Source organism: Tachysurus fulvidraco, chromosome 3 (genome assembly GCF_022655615.1).
Source record: "Tachysurus fulvidraco isolate hzauxx_2018 chromosome 3, HZAU_PFXX_2.0, whole genome shotgun sequence".
In the NCBI taxonomy this organism is placed as follows: domain Eukaryota; kingdom Metazoa; phylum Chordata; class Actinopteri; order Siluriformes; family Bagridae; genus Tachysurus; species Tachysurus fulvidraco.
This window is the reverse complement of record NC_062520.1, coordinates 19,077,168-19,095,075: the sequence shown is the minus strand read 5'-3', so window position 1 is coordinate 19,095,075 and position 17,908 is coordinate 19,077,168. Positions and strand designations below refer to the sequence as shown.

The window sequence follows — 17,908 nt, the reverse complement described above, 5'->3', positions numbered from 1 at the left end:
CGCGCTTTTCCCCTCAATCTCTGGCTTTCAGTGTCAACCAATGAAATGTGAGCCAATTCAGTGCTGTTACAGTATGTCTTAACTCTGGAATTATATCTAATGGTGGATTGGAGAGCTGTGCTTGCTACACACTTTTTAACGATTACAACCTTTTTCTTTAGGGAGCAGATTCAGAAGAGCTAAAAAAATAAAAAAATAAATAGATATATAATTAAATAAATATTGCACCAACTGTATCACATTTCTCTATACTCTTCATTCAAACATGTGTGTTCATCTATAGATACATCATAAAATATGAACTGATCAGAGATAACATTAAAAACACCTGAGAAGATGATCTTGTTAGTCAGACACCTGTCAAAAGGTGGTGTACAGCAGATCTGGGGGTGTTCCACAAAAAGTGGTCAGGGGGAAGGACAAGCGGTAAACTGGCAACAGAATCGTGTGTGTGCGAGGATTATTTATGCATGTAGGGAGATAAGGACATCCAGTCTGGCCTGATTTCACAGAAGAGCTTCTGTAATGCAGATAGAAAGGTGATAGAAATGTAATGCAGATAGAAAGGTGTCAAAGCACTACTGTCACTCTTACTGTGTATGCGGCGGCAAACCTGGACGAATCATTACTTACTTGGGGACTAAATATTGTTGCAGCTCTTCGTGGTAAATGTATTCTATAATGTCAGTGGCCTCTTTCAGCAGGATAATGTGCTCTTCCACACTGCAAAAAATTTTTTTAGAAATGGTTTGAGGAGCATGACAACGCGTATGTGGGTTGGACTTGGCTCGGACGTCCCACAGACATCGATTGGCTTGAAATGTGGGGAATTTGGAGGCCAAGGCAAAACTATATATAACTGTTTTGCTAGGGTTTGATTAATTACTCAAAGTCAAGTATGAAGCTTTTGAACTTGGTGTTTTTTTTTTATTTTTTTATTTGTTAAGTTTTTATCATAATTTTTTTTTCAACCTGGGAATAATAACAGATTACATGATATCAGTTAAAGTGCATGAATTCAATGTTAGCTTTTCATGATAATAAATACTGTGCGATGTATAGTAATGGTTTGGCCAATTCTTTGCACAATTTTCACATGATGATGTTAACATGCAATCTATAATAATATAGATATAAAATAATAAGCACTATTTTCTTTCTTTTCTTTATTCCATGTGGTATTTTGCTGCTGTTTTGTGCTGTTCTTTCTGTGCATTTGAGCTCGTGTGAGCTTAGATCTATGATAAAAAACAACTTCCTTGATTAAAAAGGTCACATCTTGAAGTTTTTTTTCCCACTTCCTCTGTGTGCTGAGTGCAAGTAGAGAATTAGAAAGAAAAACTTGATCAGTGTAACATAACTCAATCATTAATGTAGTGGGTGGATTTGTCTATTCTATAAAACATTCAGAGGGTAGTCATTTTAAATTTTGGCTGATGATAACTTGTTCAAAATATTTATTTTATGTTTCAGCCTTTTTAAAATTAAACAAGTTTGTAGTCACCTCACAGCTCCAGGATGTCCAGTTTGATCCTGAATTCATTTACTCTTTGTATGATGCTCTGCTCCACACCAGCTTTGTCCATCCCGTACTGCTCGCTGGTCTCACCATCTCGGGTACAAGGAAGAAGGCATTCATCAAGGTGAAATATCTAGCACTCAAAAAACTTGTCTTTGTGCTTTTCTTAATTACTTTAATTACATTCATTACTTAATTTCCTAATTAGAAATTATTCTATTACCTATTACAACAGAGTTTACACTGATGGTATTCATATATATTTATTGATAGAGACTTCAAAAGCACTTCTGTAAGTTACTCTGGACGAGAACATCTGCCCAGTGCTGAAAATAAGTTTTATGTTTTTGAAATTAAAAACATGAGGTATTTTACTTTGCATTTCCAATTACTGATTGTTTTATATGCCCTCCTATAGGACAGTTGACACGCTGTGATGTTCAAAAACAAAACATTGAACATGCACAACTTTCAGACTGCAGTAATCAGAGGAGTCTGCACTCCTTCACTCCCACTGCCTACATCCAAACCTCCTTCCAAAGATCCTTCCTGTAACACTGTACTATAAAGATATACAGATGGTGAAGCTATATTACACACATTACATTTCTAAAATGTTCAACATTGAAAAATACAAACATAACCTAATTTAATGCACCAAATAATGACTAAGCATAGGATAGGAATATGACCGGTTTTGACCTTGTGCAGACACGTTTTTTTGTTTTCCTCCCTTTTCTTTTTGTTCTTGTTTCTTTTCTTTAGTTAAAAACTAGTTTAGTAAAAAAAACTATATCTAAATATCTAAAACTGTGGCATTAATAATTACACACAAAAAAGTTCTCACAATGTCTGTTAGAGAAACGTGTGTGTGCGTGTGTATGAGAGAGACTGAGAGAAATTTAGAAAGCTGATTCAGTCTAGCTTTGGTACAGATATGATTTAAATGGTCACAGAGACCGTAATTGTGCAGGGTGGGGAGCCGTTTCTCATTTTGTGGCCTGAATTATATGAACACAGAGACCTGAAAGAGTGAAGACTAGGTTGTGTTATTAGTTTACTATGCAGCAAGAAAAGAACAGAAGAGTGAAATGTGACTGTCAGCTGCCAAAGGTCTGACCTTAATGGACCTGCCCTTAATTTACAGTATGAATTAAATTGTATACATGTATGTATGTATGTATGTATGTATGTATGTATGTATGTATGTATGTATGTATGTATGTGTGTGTGTGTGTGTGTGTGTGTGTGTGTGTGTGTGTGTGTGTGTGTGTGTGTGTGTGTGTGTGTGTGTGTGTGTGTGTGTGTGTGTGTGTGTGTGTGTGTGTGTGTGTACATATATGTGTGTGTGTGGGTTTGTGTGTATATGTGTTTGTGTGTGTGTGTGTGTGTGTGTCTGTGTGTGTGTGTGTGTGTGTATGTGTGTGCTTGTGTGGGTTTGTATGTGTGTGTGTGTGTGTGTGTGTGTGTGTGTATGACAGAGAGGAGAGAGAGAGAGAGAGAGAGAGAGAGAGAGAGAGAGAGAGAGAGAGAGAGAGTTTAAGGTGGTTATTGTTTTGGAATCAGTTAAACATCAAGATGTTAATGGAAACAGTGAAGGAGGAAAGCAGGTTAAGGAGCTTGCGAGTGTGCAGAATCGTGCATTGGGGGTCGCTCAACGTAACGTAAGAGTTTAAATATTAGTCATGTGTGACATTTATGTGTGACAAGGCCACTTATAACTTCATGTTCAGAAGCTTCTGGGGGTCCTTCTCATACATACCTCAATCGTCTGCTACTCTCTCATCTTAAGGTACTGCATTGACTGATTTAATACTGAATAGCTAGAGGAGGATTATTACAATATATATGTCATTATGTTGTAATTGTTTCATTACATCAAGCAAATTATATTTATAAGTTAAATTGAGTAAAGTTAAACATGTGTTTTAATGTATTGGGCTTCTAGAAGAGATTCTTGGATACATTTTTTCTGATGTTTTGTATTACCTTTTTTGTAGTAAAAAATTTTTAGATCAGCTCAAATGTATTAATACTGGATCTTAAATATAAGCATCTTTGTGCTTTGTGAATCAGCTTTTACTACTTTAGTATAGAATTATATTAATTGAAGTGGTAAATATGAATATATGCATTTTTTTTTACATCTTTACAGAAAATGAACATGAATATATTTTAAAGCAATTATTTCTTAACTGTTGATCCATACCTCTGATTTTCAATCAACCAGATGCTGATCTTGTGGGGTGGTTTTCTTCTGATCCACTTCTTCTGCCATGTCCATCCACAGGAGTGTGACACTTATAGGCAATATCCATATACAAGAGATGGTTTTAAATGCTGCATGAAATGTGAACCAGGTAAAACACCATTAGAGTTTTCACATGAAATGGTTAAGGCATTTTAGAGTCTTTTTTTATTATATACAATTATTTTAACCAGTATTCAGATCTTTTTCAATAGAATGTAAACAGATAAAACATTTAAATTAGTTTTCACGTATGGGCTCTGAGCACATTTAGCTGTTTTATGACGGTCTGTGTGTAAAAGTTAAGCTATACACAGCGTAGATATGTAAATAGGATGATCAGTTTATAATTGATTATAAACAGTTTATATAATGATTATATTATTTCATAAGGAAATGATCTGTCTAGTCTAGATGTTCCCTAATGTTTGTGACATTTTTTGTCATTGGTTAAAATGGAACATTGATTAATATTTTTAAAATACAAACAATATGAACCTGGAAAGACATAAAAACACACACTTCATAAAAATACAGATTAAATGTACAGGTGATGATAACAAAGTGTTAATATATGGGCCAATTACTAATAGATTATCATTAATATTATATAAAAGGTAAATGAACATCATGTTAATAATCACAGAGAAAACATTACCTGCAATGAGTAATGAGTCCTTTTGAATCGAATCTTAAAAAGTCAGTTGTTGATGACACATTCCTTTCTTGAAAATTATGACTTGGTCTTCTAACTGTAACTGCCGTACTTGATACTGACACACACCTTTATTGACACATCTTTACTAATATGTCACACCAGCAAACCACATTCTGTGACTATCTGACATAACCTCTTACAATTAAATGAATATGATCACAACCTTTGTCTCTGTGTGTAGGTCAACGCATGGAGAAGGGATGTACAAAAGAATCTGAGACAGTGTGTAAACCATGCAGTCCTGACTTCTACATGGATGAATGCAGCAGAGAAATGGAATGCAAAAGATGCACTCAATGCACCAAAGAAAGTAGGTCTTTAGGAGATTTATCATTTTGGCATGCTTGAATGTGTGTGTGTGTGTGTGTGTGTGTGTGTGTGTGTGTGTGTGTGTGTGTGTGTGTGTGTGTGTGTGTGTGTGTGTGTGTGTGTGTGTGTGTGTGTCTCTGTGTGTGTGTGTGTGTGTGTGTGTGTGTGAGTGTGTGTGTGTGTGTGTATGTGTGTGGTGCCCTGTGGTACCTCACACCCAACATTCCCAGGTTAGGAAGGTTCAGATCCACACTGATCCTGACCAGGATGATTCAGTTACAGGAGATGAACAGGTCAATGGATTATTGGTATACCATATCAACAGTAGAGCAAATGTCATATCAGTTCTCTGAAATATCAAATTAATCATATGAAAAGTCTGAAATGTTACATTTTAATGCTGAAATGACAGGAACACAAGGACAGGGGTTTCCCCTAATTCAGCCTGGTGGGTTTCTTCTGATAGTAATTGGGGGCTAAGGCTCAAACTGAAAACATTGAGTCATACAGGCATAAAGCTTATTGGCTAAAAATCAAAAAAACTGTTTAAGCTAACAGTTTTTTGAAAAACAGCCTAACAGAACCTCAGCACAATTAGATGGCCTTTAATATCGTGTGAGATTAACCAACACTTTCACAGAGATGATTATAGATATATGTATATTTTATTGAAAAGTATAAAAGGTTTGATAAGTTCTAGCTAACACAGATGATCATTTCTATATTTATTGAAAGATTTTTATACACTCTCTGCTTAGATATTGTATAGTTCATCTAAACTTTTTTTTAATTTAGCCTGATCTCTGTAAATCTAAGGTAGATTTTCAAAACAACAGTTATAACCATGGATTAAAGCGTAGTCTAGATATTTTATGGTATTTAGGTTTGTAGTCTTCTTGAATGATGATTAGCATAGGTTCAGTTACTAATGCAACTACATGTGTTTTATATGTTTACTCTAGACATGGTGTATAAGGTGAACTGCTCTAAAATCTCTAATGCGGTGTGTGGCTGTGAGAGGGGATATCAATGCAGCGGTAATTCCTGTACAGATTGTGAGAAAATCCCAGAACCGACAACACCAACAACAACATCGCCAACAACAACAACGCCAACAACAACAACGCCAACAACAACAACACCAACAGTAACCTCAAGTACCAAAAAACCTCAGCAAACTCTGTCCCAAGGTGAGCATCACTATGCAATATAACTTACAACACCTATAAATACACACAGAGTTAAGACCATCACCATGCACATTACATATACTGGCTTTCAGTTTACAACAAAATGTCCATAGCAACCTCCTTCACATATACTTGTACTATATATACAGTAAAACAAATAGAAGTTTACAATGTTGACTTATTCTTTCTCTCTTTCTCTTTTCTCCCACTCACTGTTGTTCGATCTCTCACAGACATTGTGTGGATTACTCTGAGTCTGTGTTGTGTGTGCATTCTGCTTACCTGTTTCATTCTCATCAGCAGAACCACACCTGCATATGGATGGATCATGTTGGCTACAGCTGGTCAGTAACAATCACCTTTAATTCAAACGACTTACAATATATATAACCTTATTATAAGCAAAGTTAAGTTATTTTTCTTAGTCATCTAGTTGACTGTCTGCAGTATTTTACAAACTGTCTAATTACATTCTAGGTTGTTTTTGGCGGTCAGAGAAAACTTCCATTGAATCCAGTCAGTGCACAGTGGATGAAGAAGTGCCGATGCCAGTACAGGAGATGTGCGGACACAAAGACTGGCAAGAAGAGGTCTGAAGGAGACAGCAGGAAGCGGCGACGACGAGGCAGGAAAAGGCACATAAGAGTGTGGATTGACTATTCACTCTAAAGTCTTAGAAAATAGCTTGTGCAGGGAGGAGCGAGAGACAAACTCATCCTGCCACAATTGGGATACTGAGAGAGGAGGAAAAATAAATTCCACTATATCACATTTAAACTACTTAATGTTCCATGGAAACTGGGGTTTATATCTAATTTAATATCACATTTTAAAAAAGGAGGTGGCACAGAGTTCAATCTATTTGTGAAGGCATTGTGTTCGTGTTTGTGTGTGTGTGTGTGTGTGTGTGTGTGTGTGTGTGTGTGTGTGTGTGTGTGTGTGTGTGTGTGTGTGTGTGTGTGTGTGTGTGTGTGTGTGTGTGTGTGTGTGTGTGTGCATCGTACCCTACAATAAACTGGAGTCCCATCCAGGGTGTAGTCTTGCCTCAAACCCAGTTTTTCCACAATAGGTTCTGGTTTTATGGCTATTGAAGATGAACAGTTCATTTTTTAAAATAGTGGAATTGGGTTGTTTGTGCTAATGGATTGTTTTTTTTTTATATGTTTTAATCATATTCACATTGGTGAGAACCTCAGAATTTGTTTCTATTTTTTGGAAGGCTTACTGTCTACATATTTAGGATTTTTAGGATTGTTGTTTGTATATATAGTTGTTTTTACTAGATAGGAATTGGCTAAAACAAGGGAAGTTTAATTCAAGGCAAATAAAACACATTGTGGCCATCTTTAAACTTTGTACAGAAGTATAGACATAAGACATATTAATGTATTTGTTTTCTTCTTCTTTTTATATTTCTTCTATTTTTAATAAGAAGAGGAAGAAAATTACTTTCACATGGGTGGAAGTAACATCTATGGAAGGCCACAGAAAAAGCTTTTTATGAAAAAGCACTCTAATTTCGCCAACAAGGCAAAGTTTGAAATAAGTTTGCACTATTAACTCTGAAAACCAGCATCAAAGAAATGTCACTTCTCTGAGCTGATTCTTTGGGTCATGCCAATTTCAGGATTCTTATTCAAATTTATGCAAAGAAGTTTTTAGTAAAGTCTCCAAAATATAAAGTGATGGCATATCGTGGCAATCATCAGATGTTGGCCACAAGTTGCACGCGAAAGACGATGACATAACTGACTCCTAGAGGTTTTATAAATGTAACTTTAGGGGGTGCTATAATTTACAAATTGGTGTATTTTTACAGGAAGTTGGCCTATTTGAGTTTTAACCAAACAGCTGTTGTTGTTTTTTTTCCACTTATTACCCTACAAATTTTGCACATCGTTTTGTCATCATGGAGGTCAAAGCAAAGCGAGATCCACCTTGAAAAAAATCTTTGCTATGCAGGATGGGCCGACTGTATTTGACAGCAAAGTCATTTAAGTGGAAGTGAGGACACTGCTCACCAACACTTTTTTTTATTGACAATAAACACCCCACACATTTTTTGCAATTTAATCTAATATTAATAATCCAACACACTTGGAGTTAATTTGGTCTGCTACTGAAAACAGGAAGAGATGCGATCTCTAAACAATGGCTTAATGAATCAGCATCAAATTGAATATGACCCAGTGTTCTAAGATGTTCTAGGATGAAACCACCATTTACAATAAAAACAAGACAATCAAAAAAGTAAAGAATATGCCACGTCTGGCTAGAACATGGATGTTAGATGGCATATTACACAGAAGCATAACTGTAATAACTGTATACAATGATGGCCTTTTGACCTTTTTTATTGTAATAGAATTTGTGGTGTATGCACCAGTTTAAATAATTGTTAATGTTCTGTAAGTTCAGTTAGGCTTTCTAAAATGTTATCTATTGTTTAAAAATAACATCCTGTAATTTTGTTATCCCTGAACCGAGCTGTGTAGAGATGCTGGTGTATACTTTACTATATACTATACTATTTGAAGTTATCTGTACTGCATACTGAGAATTCTGTTTGTGTTTTTTTTTGTTTTGTTTTGTTGTGAGGAAAAATTATTGAAAAATTAGAATTAACTGCAAGTTAACTGCAACTTAATTTGTATAAATTATGTATATCTTTATTCATTGCTACTTTGTGAAATAACATCTTTTTTTTATTAAATATGGAGTCAGTAAGTGTCTTTGTAATGACAATTTTGTGGTGAATCTGTGAAGACTGTTTTCACAGTTTCTATTTGTGTGCCAATAGCTGGTGTGCTTCTGAAGCATTGGGTGTTGCAGATATTGGTTTTTCCTGTTATTTTATAAATAAAAATCCTCACTTCCCCTGTTAAAAAATATGAAGGGCAAAAAATTGAACTTTATTACATGATTATCTTTCTTTAATTATACAGATTTACAGAGGTGACAAAGATGACAGAGGTGATAAAGATTTCCAAGAACTTAGTTTAAAGATCATGTGCAAATACATGCTAATTTTAAATGCAGTCAATGACTCTATATATTTCTAATAAGCTGAAACACTTACAAATAGTCTGACATTAAGTATATATGAATTGCATCCAGATATTTTAATACCAGCCCGTAAATTAATGGAGCTTTCCATTCATCTTCATTATGAACAGTGTCCCACCACACGTACACACACAGCCGCCTTTTCACAGGATCCCGGCAAAGATATCCAGGTTAATGTTAGATGTTACAGTCTTTTTGTCATAAAGTAGTTCACATCTCAACCAGGAAGAAGGTTCAGGTTTCAGACAGACCAAAACCCAGGGCCAGATTTGTGAGGCACCATAAACAAAAATCACACACCAAACAAACCAAACTAAGGTTTATATCCATCACAATCCTTCTTCCTTTGACATGTGACACTCCTTCCCTTGCTCCTGAAAGGGGAAAGAGATGTAATTGATGTCCCTGTTCCCTTCCTCCTTAGACAGAGGGATTGTAGGAGAAGGAGGACTATTTATTTCACTGTTGTTTAAAGGCTGCTGCCGGAGATCCTCTTCATCCTTGTCTCCTCCATTCAGCCCAAACTGGTTCAGCAAACTGACAAACACTGTACCTGCACCATATATGTGGAGAGGACCTGAAAGAGGCAGAGTGTAGATATAGTTTAAAACGGATCAACTGTCATAATTTGGAAACCAAAAAGATTTTTTTTAACCAGTTAATTTTAGACTGCATAAACATTCAGATGTTCTCTCCAAAAATTCAAAATGGTGTCTGTGAAACCATAATTTGTTCCAAGCAAATAACACACTCTGTGTTTTTGACTTATATTCCTTATGAGATCTTTCTTTAATGTAATGTAGGTGATGCCCTGTTTAACTGGTCGCTTAAACATTTGAAGTAATAGCTGTGAATAGATCTTGGGTCGAGGCCTTGGTTTCACCTGTGAAGACTGCATTTATTGTTGAAAAGGATGTAATAGATCTGTCTATAGGAGAAAAGCAAGCCAATACAACATTTTGAAATGTTCATAAAACAAAGAAATGATGTACTGACAAGCAGACCTCAAACAAGTAGGTCAAGGAAAACAAATAGACAGATATTGAAAAACCCCCCAAATCAAGTCAGTGACATAAACAACGACCACAGTGTAGGGGTGAAGGCACCCTAATCCACTGTTTGAACATAAGCAGAAACATAGAGAACACGCAGAAGAAGCAAAACACTCATAAGTATCAAGAATCAGAAGACCAGATTGGAATTTGTTAAGAAATACAGACACAGATGAGACACAAAAGTTATGGAAACAAGATGAAACTACAAAAAAAAAAAAAAAGTTGTGAAAGTTAGTGTATTGGCTTGGCATATGTTAGAACATATGTCTTGACTGTCCATCTGTAAACATTAATGGAAGAAACACACAAATGAGTTATAATATACATATAAAATTTCTTTCCTTTGTGTCTCCATAGAATAGTCTTTTGCGCATAGACATACCTTTTGACTTCGTACTGAGCATTTCTTTAAACCTGGTGGGGGAAACAGTACCGTGTTCCAAATTATTATGCACAGATCAAGTTATACAGTATATTAATATATGAGCTCTTCTTTGATATCACTTTAACAACTCTCTCATCCATTGAACTTGTATGTTTATGTAGTTTCTGCCTTTATTTCATTTGAAGATACCACTATTGCCTCCCAGAGCTGCCGTTTTAAGGTATACTGCCACCCACCCTCATAGATCTAACTTTTAAGGATCCTTCATAACTTCTCAGTAGGGTTGAGATCAGGGGATGATGGTGGCCACACCATGATTTTGTCTCTCTTTATGCTCATAGCGACCGAGGCAACTGTTCAAAGCTTACCAGAAATGCATGTGTGTTTATGCATCTAGGTTTAAGTATGTGAACTTACGTTTTTTTAAGCAGTCTATTTTTCTTCTTTTGTAGAAAAAACAAACGATGATGCTGAATACAATACTCAGAACTAAAACCAGAATGAAATACTGCAACATCTTTTCTGATAACTGACTCCTAGAGGTTTTATAAATGTAACTTTAGGGGGTGCTATAATTTACAAATTGGTGTATTTTTACAGGAAGTTGGCCTATTTGAGTTTTAACCAAACAGCTGTTGTTGTTTTTTTTCCACTTATTACCCTACAAATTTTGCACATCGTTTTGTCATCATGGAGGTCAAAGCAAAGCGAGATCCACCTTGAAAAAAATCTTTGCTATGCAGGATGGGCCGACTGTATTTGACAGCAAAGTCATTTAAGTGGAAGTGAGGACACTGCTCACCAACACTTTTTTTTATTGACAATAAACACCCCACACATTTTTTGCAATTTAATCTAATATTAATAATCCAACACACTTGGAGTTAATTTGGTCTGCTACTGAAAACAGGAAGAGATGCGATCTCTAAACAATGGCTTAATGAATCAGCATCAAATTGAATATGACCCAGTGTTCTAAGATGTTCTAGGATGAAACCACCATTTACAATAAAAACAAGACAATCAAAAAAGTAAAGAATATGCCACGTCTGGCTAGAACATGGATGTTAGATGGCATATTACACAGAAGCATAACTGTAATAACTGTATACAATGATGGCCTTTTGACCTTTTTTATTGTAATAGAATTTGTGGTGTATGCACCAGTTTAAATAATTGTTAATGTTCTGTAAGTTCAGTTAGGCTTTCTAAAATGTTATCTATTGTTTAAAAATAACATCCTGTAATTTTGTTATCCCTGAACCGAGCTGTGTAGAGATGCTGGTGTATACTTTACTATATACTATACTATTTGAAGTTATCTGTACTGCATACTGAGAATTCTGTTTGTGTTTTTTTTTGTTTTGTTTTGTTGTGAGGAAAAATTATTGAAAAATTAGAATTAACTGCAAGTTAACTGCAACTTAATTTGTATAAATTATGTATATCTTTATTCATTGCTACTTTGTGAAATAACATCTTTTTTTTATTAAATATGGAGTCAGTAAGTGTCTTTGTAATGACAATTTTGTGGTGAATCTGTGAAGACTGTTTTCACAGTTTCTATTTGTGTGCCAATAGCTGGTGTGCTTCTGAAGCATTGGGTGTTGCAGATATTGGTTTTTCCTGTTATTTTATAAATAAAAATCCTCACTTCCCCTGTTAAAAAATATGAAGGGCAAAAAATTGAACTTTATTACATGATTATCTTTCTTTAATTATACAGATTTACAGAGGTGACAAAGATGACAGAGGTGATAAAGATTTCCAAGAACTTAGTTTAAAGATCATGTGCAAATACATGCTAATTTTAAATGCAGTCAATGACTCTATATATTTCTAATAAGCTGAAACACTTACAAATAGTCTGACATTAAGTATATATGAATTGCATCCAGATATTTTAATACCAGCCCGTAAATTAATGGAGCTTTCCATTCATCTTCATTATGAACAGTGTCCCACCACACGTACACACACAGCCGCCTTTTCACAGGATCCCGGCAAAGATATCCAGGTTAATGTTAGATGTTACAGTCTTTTTGTCATAAAGTAGTTCACATCTCAACCAGGAAGAAGGTTCAGGTTTCAGACAGACCAAAACCCAGGGCCAGATTTGTGAGGCACCATAAACAAAAATCACACACCAAACAAACCAAACTAAGGTTTATATCCATCACAATCCTTCTTCCTTTGACATGTGACACTCCTTCCCTTGCTCCTGAAAGGGGAAAGAGATGTAATTGATGTCCCTGTTCCCTTCCTCCTTAGACAGAGGGATTGTAGGAGAAGGAGGACTATTTATTTCACTGTTGTTTAAAGGCTGCTGCCGGAGATCCTCTTCATCCTTGTCTCCTCCATTCAGCCCAAACTGGTTCAGCAAACTGACAAACACTGTACCTGCACCATATATGTGGAGAGGACCTGAAAGAGGCAGAGTGTAGATATAGTTTAAAACGGATCAACTGTCATAATTTGGAAACCAAAAAGATTTTTTTTAACCAGTTAATTTTAGACTGCATAAACATTCAGATGTTCTCTCCAAAAATTCAAAATGGTGTCTGTGAAACCATAATTTGTTCCAAGCAAATAACACACTCTGTGTTTTTGACTTATATTCCTTATGAGATCTTTCTTTAATGTAATGTAGGTGATGCCCTGTTTAACTGGTCGCTTAAACATTTGAAGTAATAGCTGTGAATAGATCTTGGGTCGAGGCCTTGGTTTCACCTGTGAAGACTGCATTTATTGTTGAAAAGGATGTAATAGATCTGTCTATAGGAGAAAAGCAAGCCAATACAACATTTTGAAATGTTCATAAAACAAAGAAATGATGTACTGACAAGCAGACCTCAAACAAGTAGGTCAAGGAAAACAAATAGACAGATATTGAAAAACCCCCCAAATCAAGTCAGTGACATAAACAACGACCACAGTGTAGGGGTGAAGGCACCCTAATCCACTGTTTGAACATAAGCAGAAACATAGAGAACACGCAGAAGAAGCAAAACACTCATAAGTATCAAGAATCAGAAGACCAGATTGGAATTTGTTAAGAAATACAGACACAGATGAGACACAAAAGTTATGGAAACAAGATGAAACTACAAAAAAAAAAAAAAAAGTTGTGAAAGTTAGTGTATTGGCTTGGGCTTTTAATGGCTGGAACAGGCTCACTAAACCTTATTGATGTAACTTATAATGATAGCATCAGAACGAATTCTGCATCAGAGAAATACATCCCATCTAATAAAGAAAGATAGAAAGACAAAACACACTGGCAACACAACAAAGGTCAAAATCAGATCAAATCTCCTCAATCAGCAAATAAAAGCTGAAATTCTGAACATCTCATATTCATGTTCTGATCTCAAACCCAAAGACCTTCAAACCCTTCAGTGCATAGCAACAAATTAATTTAGACATGGCATTGTGGCATATGGCAAGCTAGGTCTAGATGTGGTTTAGTATGACATCATTATGTAGGATCCTCGTCTGAATTACACATTTGTGATGGTGCAAATAACATACCAAGATTTCCAGAAGCTGGGAGATTCTGCTCTCTGCTTTCTGGCTGAAGAGTGGGACAATCTGTTTTAGTAGTGCCATGCGTTTGTGTGTGTGTCTCCTGACAATGGAGCTGTTTATTCGACTGGTTTAAATCAGAACATATGTCTTGACTGTCCATCTGTAAACATTAATGGAAGAAACACACAAATGAGTTATAATATACATATAAAATTTCTTTCCTTTGTGTCTCCATAGAATAGTCTTTTGCGCATAGACATACCTTTTGACTTCGTACTGAGCATTTCTTTAAACCTGGTGGGGGAAACAGTACCGTGTTCCAAATTATTATGCACAGATCAAGTTATACAGTATATTAATATATGAGCTCTTCTTTGATATCACTTTAACAACTCTCTCATCCATTGAACTTGTATGTTTATGTAGTTTCTGCCTTTATTTCATTTGAAGATACCACTATTGCCTCCCAGAGCTGCCGTTTTAAGGTATACTGCCACCCACCCTCATAGATCTAACTTTTAAGGATCCTTCATAACTTCTCAGTAGGGTTGAGATCAGGGGATGATGGTGGCCACACCATGATTTTGTCTCTCTTTATGCTCATAGCGACCGAGGCAACTGTTCAAAGCTTACCAGAAATGCATGTGTGTTTATGCATCTAGGTTTAAGTATGTGAACTTACGTTTTTTTAAGCAGTCTATTTTTCTTCTTTTGTAGAAAAAACAAACGATGATGCTGAATACAATACTCAGAACTAAAACCAGAATGAAATACTGCAACATCTTTTCTGTTACAAAGACAGAAGAGAGAGAATTAAGAGAGTGTGATGATAAAACACCAGATATGTCTTCAAAAATATATATCATTTGATTCAGATTGTCATTATTGCATGAAGCATTTTAGTACTATAACATCATTTAAATAGGTAGGAGTTAGCTGTGGTACAAAAATGGTTCTGACCCTGTTGCATATTATTTAGTGGAACAGCAGTGGAAAATAATTCCCCAGGGGTCCATGTGGAAGGGGGCGAAGTAACCTGCTCTGGGGCATAAAAAGTGGTCTGTGCTGTGGTGAGAGAGGAGGTCTGTGCAGGTGGTTGAGAGGTGGTGTGCACAGGTGGCTGAAGTTTACACCTTTTGCACTGTCCTGTGTACTCATCCATTCTCTCGCAAACATACCCTTCTATACACTTACAAACCACATCAGCCGTCTTGGTGCATGGACTCACCAACTGTAAATGTAACTCTAACACATTCCCACACACCCGAACACACACACACCCACACACACACACCCACACAAACACACACACACACACACACACACACACACACACACACACACACACACACACACACACACACACACATATACACATACACATACACATACACATACACACACACACACATACACACACACACACACACACACACACACACACACACACACACACACACACACACACACACACACACACACACACACACACATACACATACACATACACATACACACACACACACACATACACACACACATACAGACACACACACACACACACACACACACACACACACACACACACACACACACACACACACACACACCGGGGCAGGGATGGTGAGAGAGTTGAAAGAAGATAGAAATATTAATCTTTCAATATATTAACCTCTACATGTTAGGCATAGAGCATTATGTCTTACTGAATGGAGCTTTCTTATACATCATGCAATTTTTTTTCTTGACAGCAATACCTGCTCTGCAGTCCATAAAGCAGTCAAGGCAACTGTGCTCGTTGTTGGCCTTGTTGATGAAGGTATTGGCAGCACATGGTAAGCAACTGTTACATGATTTCATGAATTGTCCTGCAGGGTAAAAGAGGAGACAAAATGCAAGAAGAGATAAGAAGGTTACTTGAAGTGGTGTGCAACCTCATACACATTGCTACACACACCACACAGGTGATCAGATGATATAGTGGCAAAGGATTTAGAACTCTGCAAACTTGGTCTAAATGATGTAAGTTTGCATGCATGTAATACACAGGCACAGGATGCACATAAGGAACTAGAGTCACATAATATACACAGAAGGTGTGTTGACAAAGTGTGTGCAAGGGAGTGAGTGTGAGTGCATGGCAGACAGGTTTGTGCTGACAAAAGAGACAAGAACAGCAAAACAGGACGTCAAGTGTGCACAGCGACAAACCAAGCGGTGTTCTAGAGAAGGAAGTGGTTTTGATGATGTGTCAGGCCATACTATTTCCGATCAGAGAAGGAGATGGGGGCAGGTATGCATCTCATAGACCACAAGGTTACTGTGATAATACTACCTGATGTACACAAATTATGGAACTTCTGGACTAGATTAAAATCATTATTATATATTATTCTTATATTCTTATATTATTTTCATATTATTAGAAAATTTAAGCATGTGTGTCATGAGCATTGTCATGCAAAGTGAGCTGGAAAAAAGCAGCGTGCACAATCAGGTGTTGCTCTCTCACCTGCAGGACACTCTTTGCAAGAGTCTGCTGTCCTGTGATGTCTGGTTTCAGCCTCCTGCTCAGTGCAAGCAACATAGAAATGCATGAGTGCTATATTAAAATCATGCATAAGGAGCTGCATATGCTGATCCTACTGAAAACTAAATGTTTATATACTGGTGCTATCCTCACGGCAAATAATCTTCAGTTTTCTAGATATTATCCTCAAACACTAATAAATAAACAAAATTACACTTTCAAAAATATTCAGCTTATTCAGTATTTGGAAGATTTAATCTAGTCTAACATTTAGTATGAAATAATAATGAGGAATTTACCAGAGGAAGACTGGAGATCAGACCATTCATTAGAATGAATATGACAACATGTAGCACCTTGACTGACATCTATAAATACAGTATAAAGTGAGTATAAGCTCAAGTTGAAACATCAGAATATTATATAACAGCATGAAAATCATTCAGTATCTACAGACATAGAGTTCCTATGCAAACATGTAGCAAATATTAAACATATATTAAATCCCCTACTGAAACTTTTGACACTTTATTTTCTAAAACCAATAAGCTCTAAACTGTACCTGGCAGAACACACTTTGTAAAGATAAACATTATAATTCATCACAAAATAAAGTCAATATTTCTGGGTCCCAGGAAAGATGTAGCATTGTTATGAACTAGATTTAAATGAAGTTGGACAGAGTACTGCTTGAACTAAGAGATATTTTCAACTAGCTACTGTAAACTGTTCCTGGATTTAAAAGATTTTTTGACATAACCAGTTATAAGCTAGCATATTTAGAAATTAAGACACTCCTAGCATGAGATGAGACCAATGCTTAAATAAATAATAGAATAAAAAAGTAAACAGCTCCAGTACCTTGCACTCAGTGCTGTCCTGACCTCCTCCAAATCTGGTTTTCACTCTTTTTTTCTCTTGTCTTTTTGTGAGTGCTTGCGCTTCCCTTAGATTATTGTTACCTCCTCTGCTGCCTTCCTGTCATTCTCCTCCCTCTCTCTAGCTTTCTTCAAGCTGCAAAATCTAAACCAATGTACAGAATCTTTCTTAAAAATATATTACATGACTGTATATATATCACTTCCTTTTTTTTCCATATGTGATGTAGAAAAATATGCATTCCATGTGAGCATCCAATTTCAAATTATATCATATACATATACATACACACATAACAAATACAAGTAAGGCTTGTACGCACACAAACTCCTTTCAAAAACATCCAGTTACAAAAACACCAGGTTCCGTTGTATATGATTTAATTGTACATTACACACTCTCTCCAGACCTGTGCTGTATTTCCACTTAAACATCGAATATTTTGTGATAGAAAAGGTCAGATTTAGCTCGTCTGTACTCA

At 36.1% G+C, this 17,908-nt stretch overlaps 2 protein-coding genes and 1 long non-coding RNA gene across 7 annotated transcripts; 1 reads left to right on the top strand and 2 right to left on the bottom strand.

The window, feature by feature from the left end:
• Positions 1-383: 383 nt before the first annotated feature.
• On the bottom strand, positions 384-3,858 carry LOC125140910. The gene is made up of 4 exons (XR_007140231.1): positions 3,729-3,858; positions 1,505-1,612; positions 634-723; positions 384-520 (listed from the first exon to the last, which is right to left on the bottom strand). It is a non-coding gene; the product is annotated as an uncharacterized LOC125140910 (long non-coding RNA).
• Positions 1,502-8,031, top strand: cd27 (CD27 molecule). Of its 4 annotated transcripts, none has more exons than XM_027150040.2 (7): positions 1,502-1,643; positions 1,938-2,100; positions 3,750-3,879; positions 4,667-4,795; positions 5,757-5,984; positions 6,285-6,328; positions 6,462-8,031. In XM_027150040.2, exons 2-7 carry the CDS (start codon positions 2,098-2,100, stop codon positions 6,651-6,653), a joined length of 726 nt encoding a protein of 241 aa, XP_027005841.1. In that variant the 5' UTR covers positions 1,502-1,643; positions 1,938-2,097; the 3' UTR covers positions 6,654-8,031. The 4 variants fall into 4 exon arrangements, with proteins under 4 accessions (XP_027005841.1, XP_047667721.1, XP_047667723.1 ...); XM_047811765.1 differs by having other exon boundaries at positions 6,288-6,328; positions 6,462-6,972; XM_047811767.1 differs by having other exon boundaries at positions 6,218-6,328; positions 6,462-6,972.
• A 4,131-nt stretch (positions 8,032-12,162) lies between these two features.
• si:dkey-260g12.1 (tumor necrosis factor receptor superfamily member 14) lies at positions 12,163-17,542 on the bottom strand. Of its 2 annotated transcripts, XM_027150035.2 has the most exons (9): positions 17,410-17,542; positions 16,848-16,916; positions 16,531-16,585; positions 15,776-15,886; positions 14,979-15,263; positions 14,701-14,805; positions 14,281-14,312; positions 14,022-14,178; positions 12,163-12,914 (listed from the first exon to the last, which is right to left on the bottom strand). In XM_027150035.2, the coding sequence occupies exons 2-9, from the start codon at positions 16,914-16,916 to the stop codon at positions 12,667-12,669; spliced, it is 1,062 nt and encodes a 353-aa protein (XP_027005836.2). In that variant the 5' UTR covers positions 17,410-17,542; the 3' UTR covers positions 12,163-12,666. The 2 variants fall into 2 exon arrangements, with proteins under 2 accessions (XP_027005836.2, XP_027005837.2); XM_027150036.2 differs by lacking the exon at positions 16,531-16,585 and having other exon boundaries at positions 17,410-17,472.
• Between the last annotated feature and the right edge of the window lie 366 nt (positions 17,543-17,908).

Bases quoted from the DNA above. Each gene is read 5' to 3' on its own strand.
- si:dkey-260g12.1 (XM_027150035.2), bottom strand. From the start codon at position 16,916: ATGTCAGTCAAGGTGCTACATGTTGTCATATTCATTCTAATGAATGGT. The intron at 14,313-14,700 runs GTAAGTTCACAT...TTCCCCCACCAG, and splicing joins AATAGACTGCTTAAAAAAAC to GTTTAAAGAAATGCTCAGTA. The intron at 12,915-14,021 runs GTATGTTATTTG...TGCCTCTTTCAG, and splicing joins CCCAGCTTCTGGAAATCTTG to GTCCTCTCCACATATATGGT.
- cd27 (XM_027150040.2), top strand. The intron at 4,796-5,756 runs GTAGGTCTTTAG...TGTTTACTCTAG, and splicing joins CACTCAATGCACCAAAGAAA to ACATGGTGTATAAGGTGAAC. The intron at 5,985-6,284 runs GTGAGCATCACT...CATTCTCATCAG, and splicing joins TCAGCAAACTCTGTCCCAAG to CAGAACCACACCTGCATATG.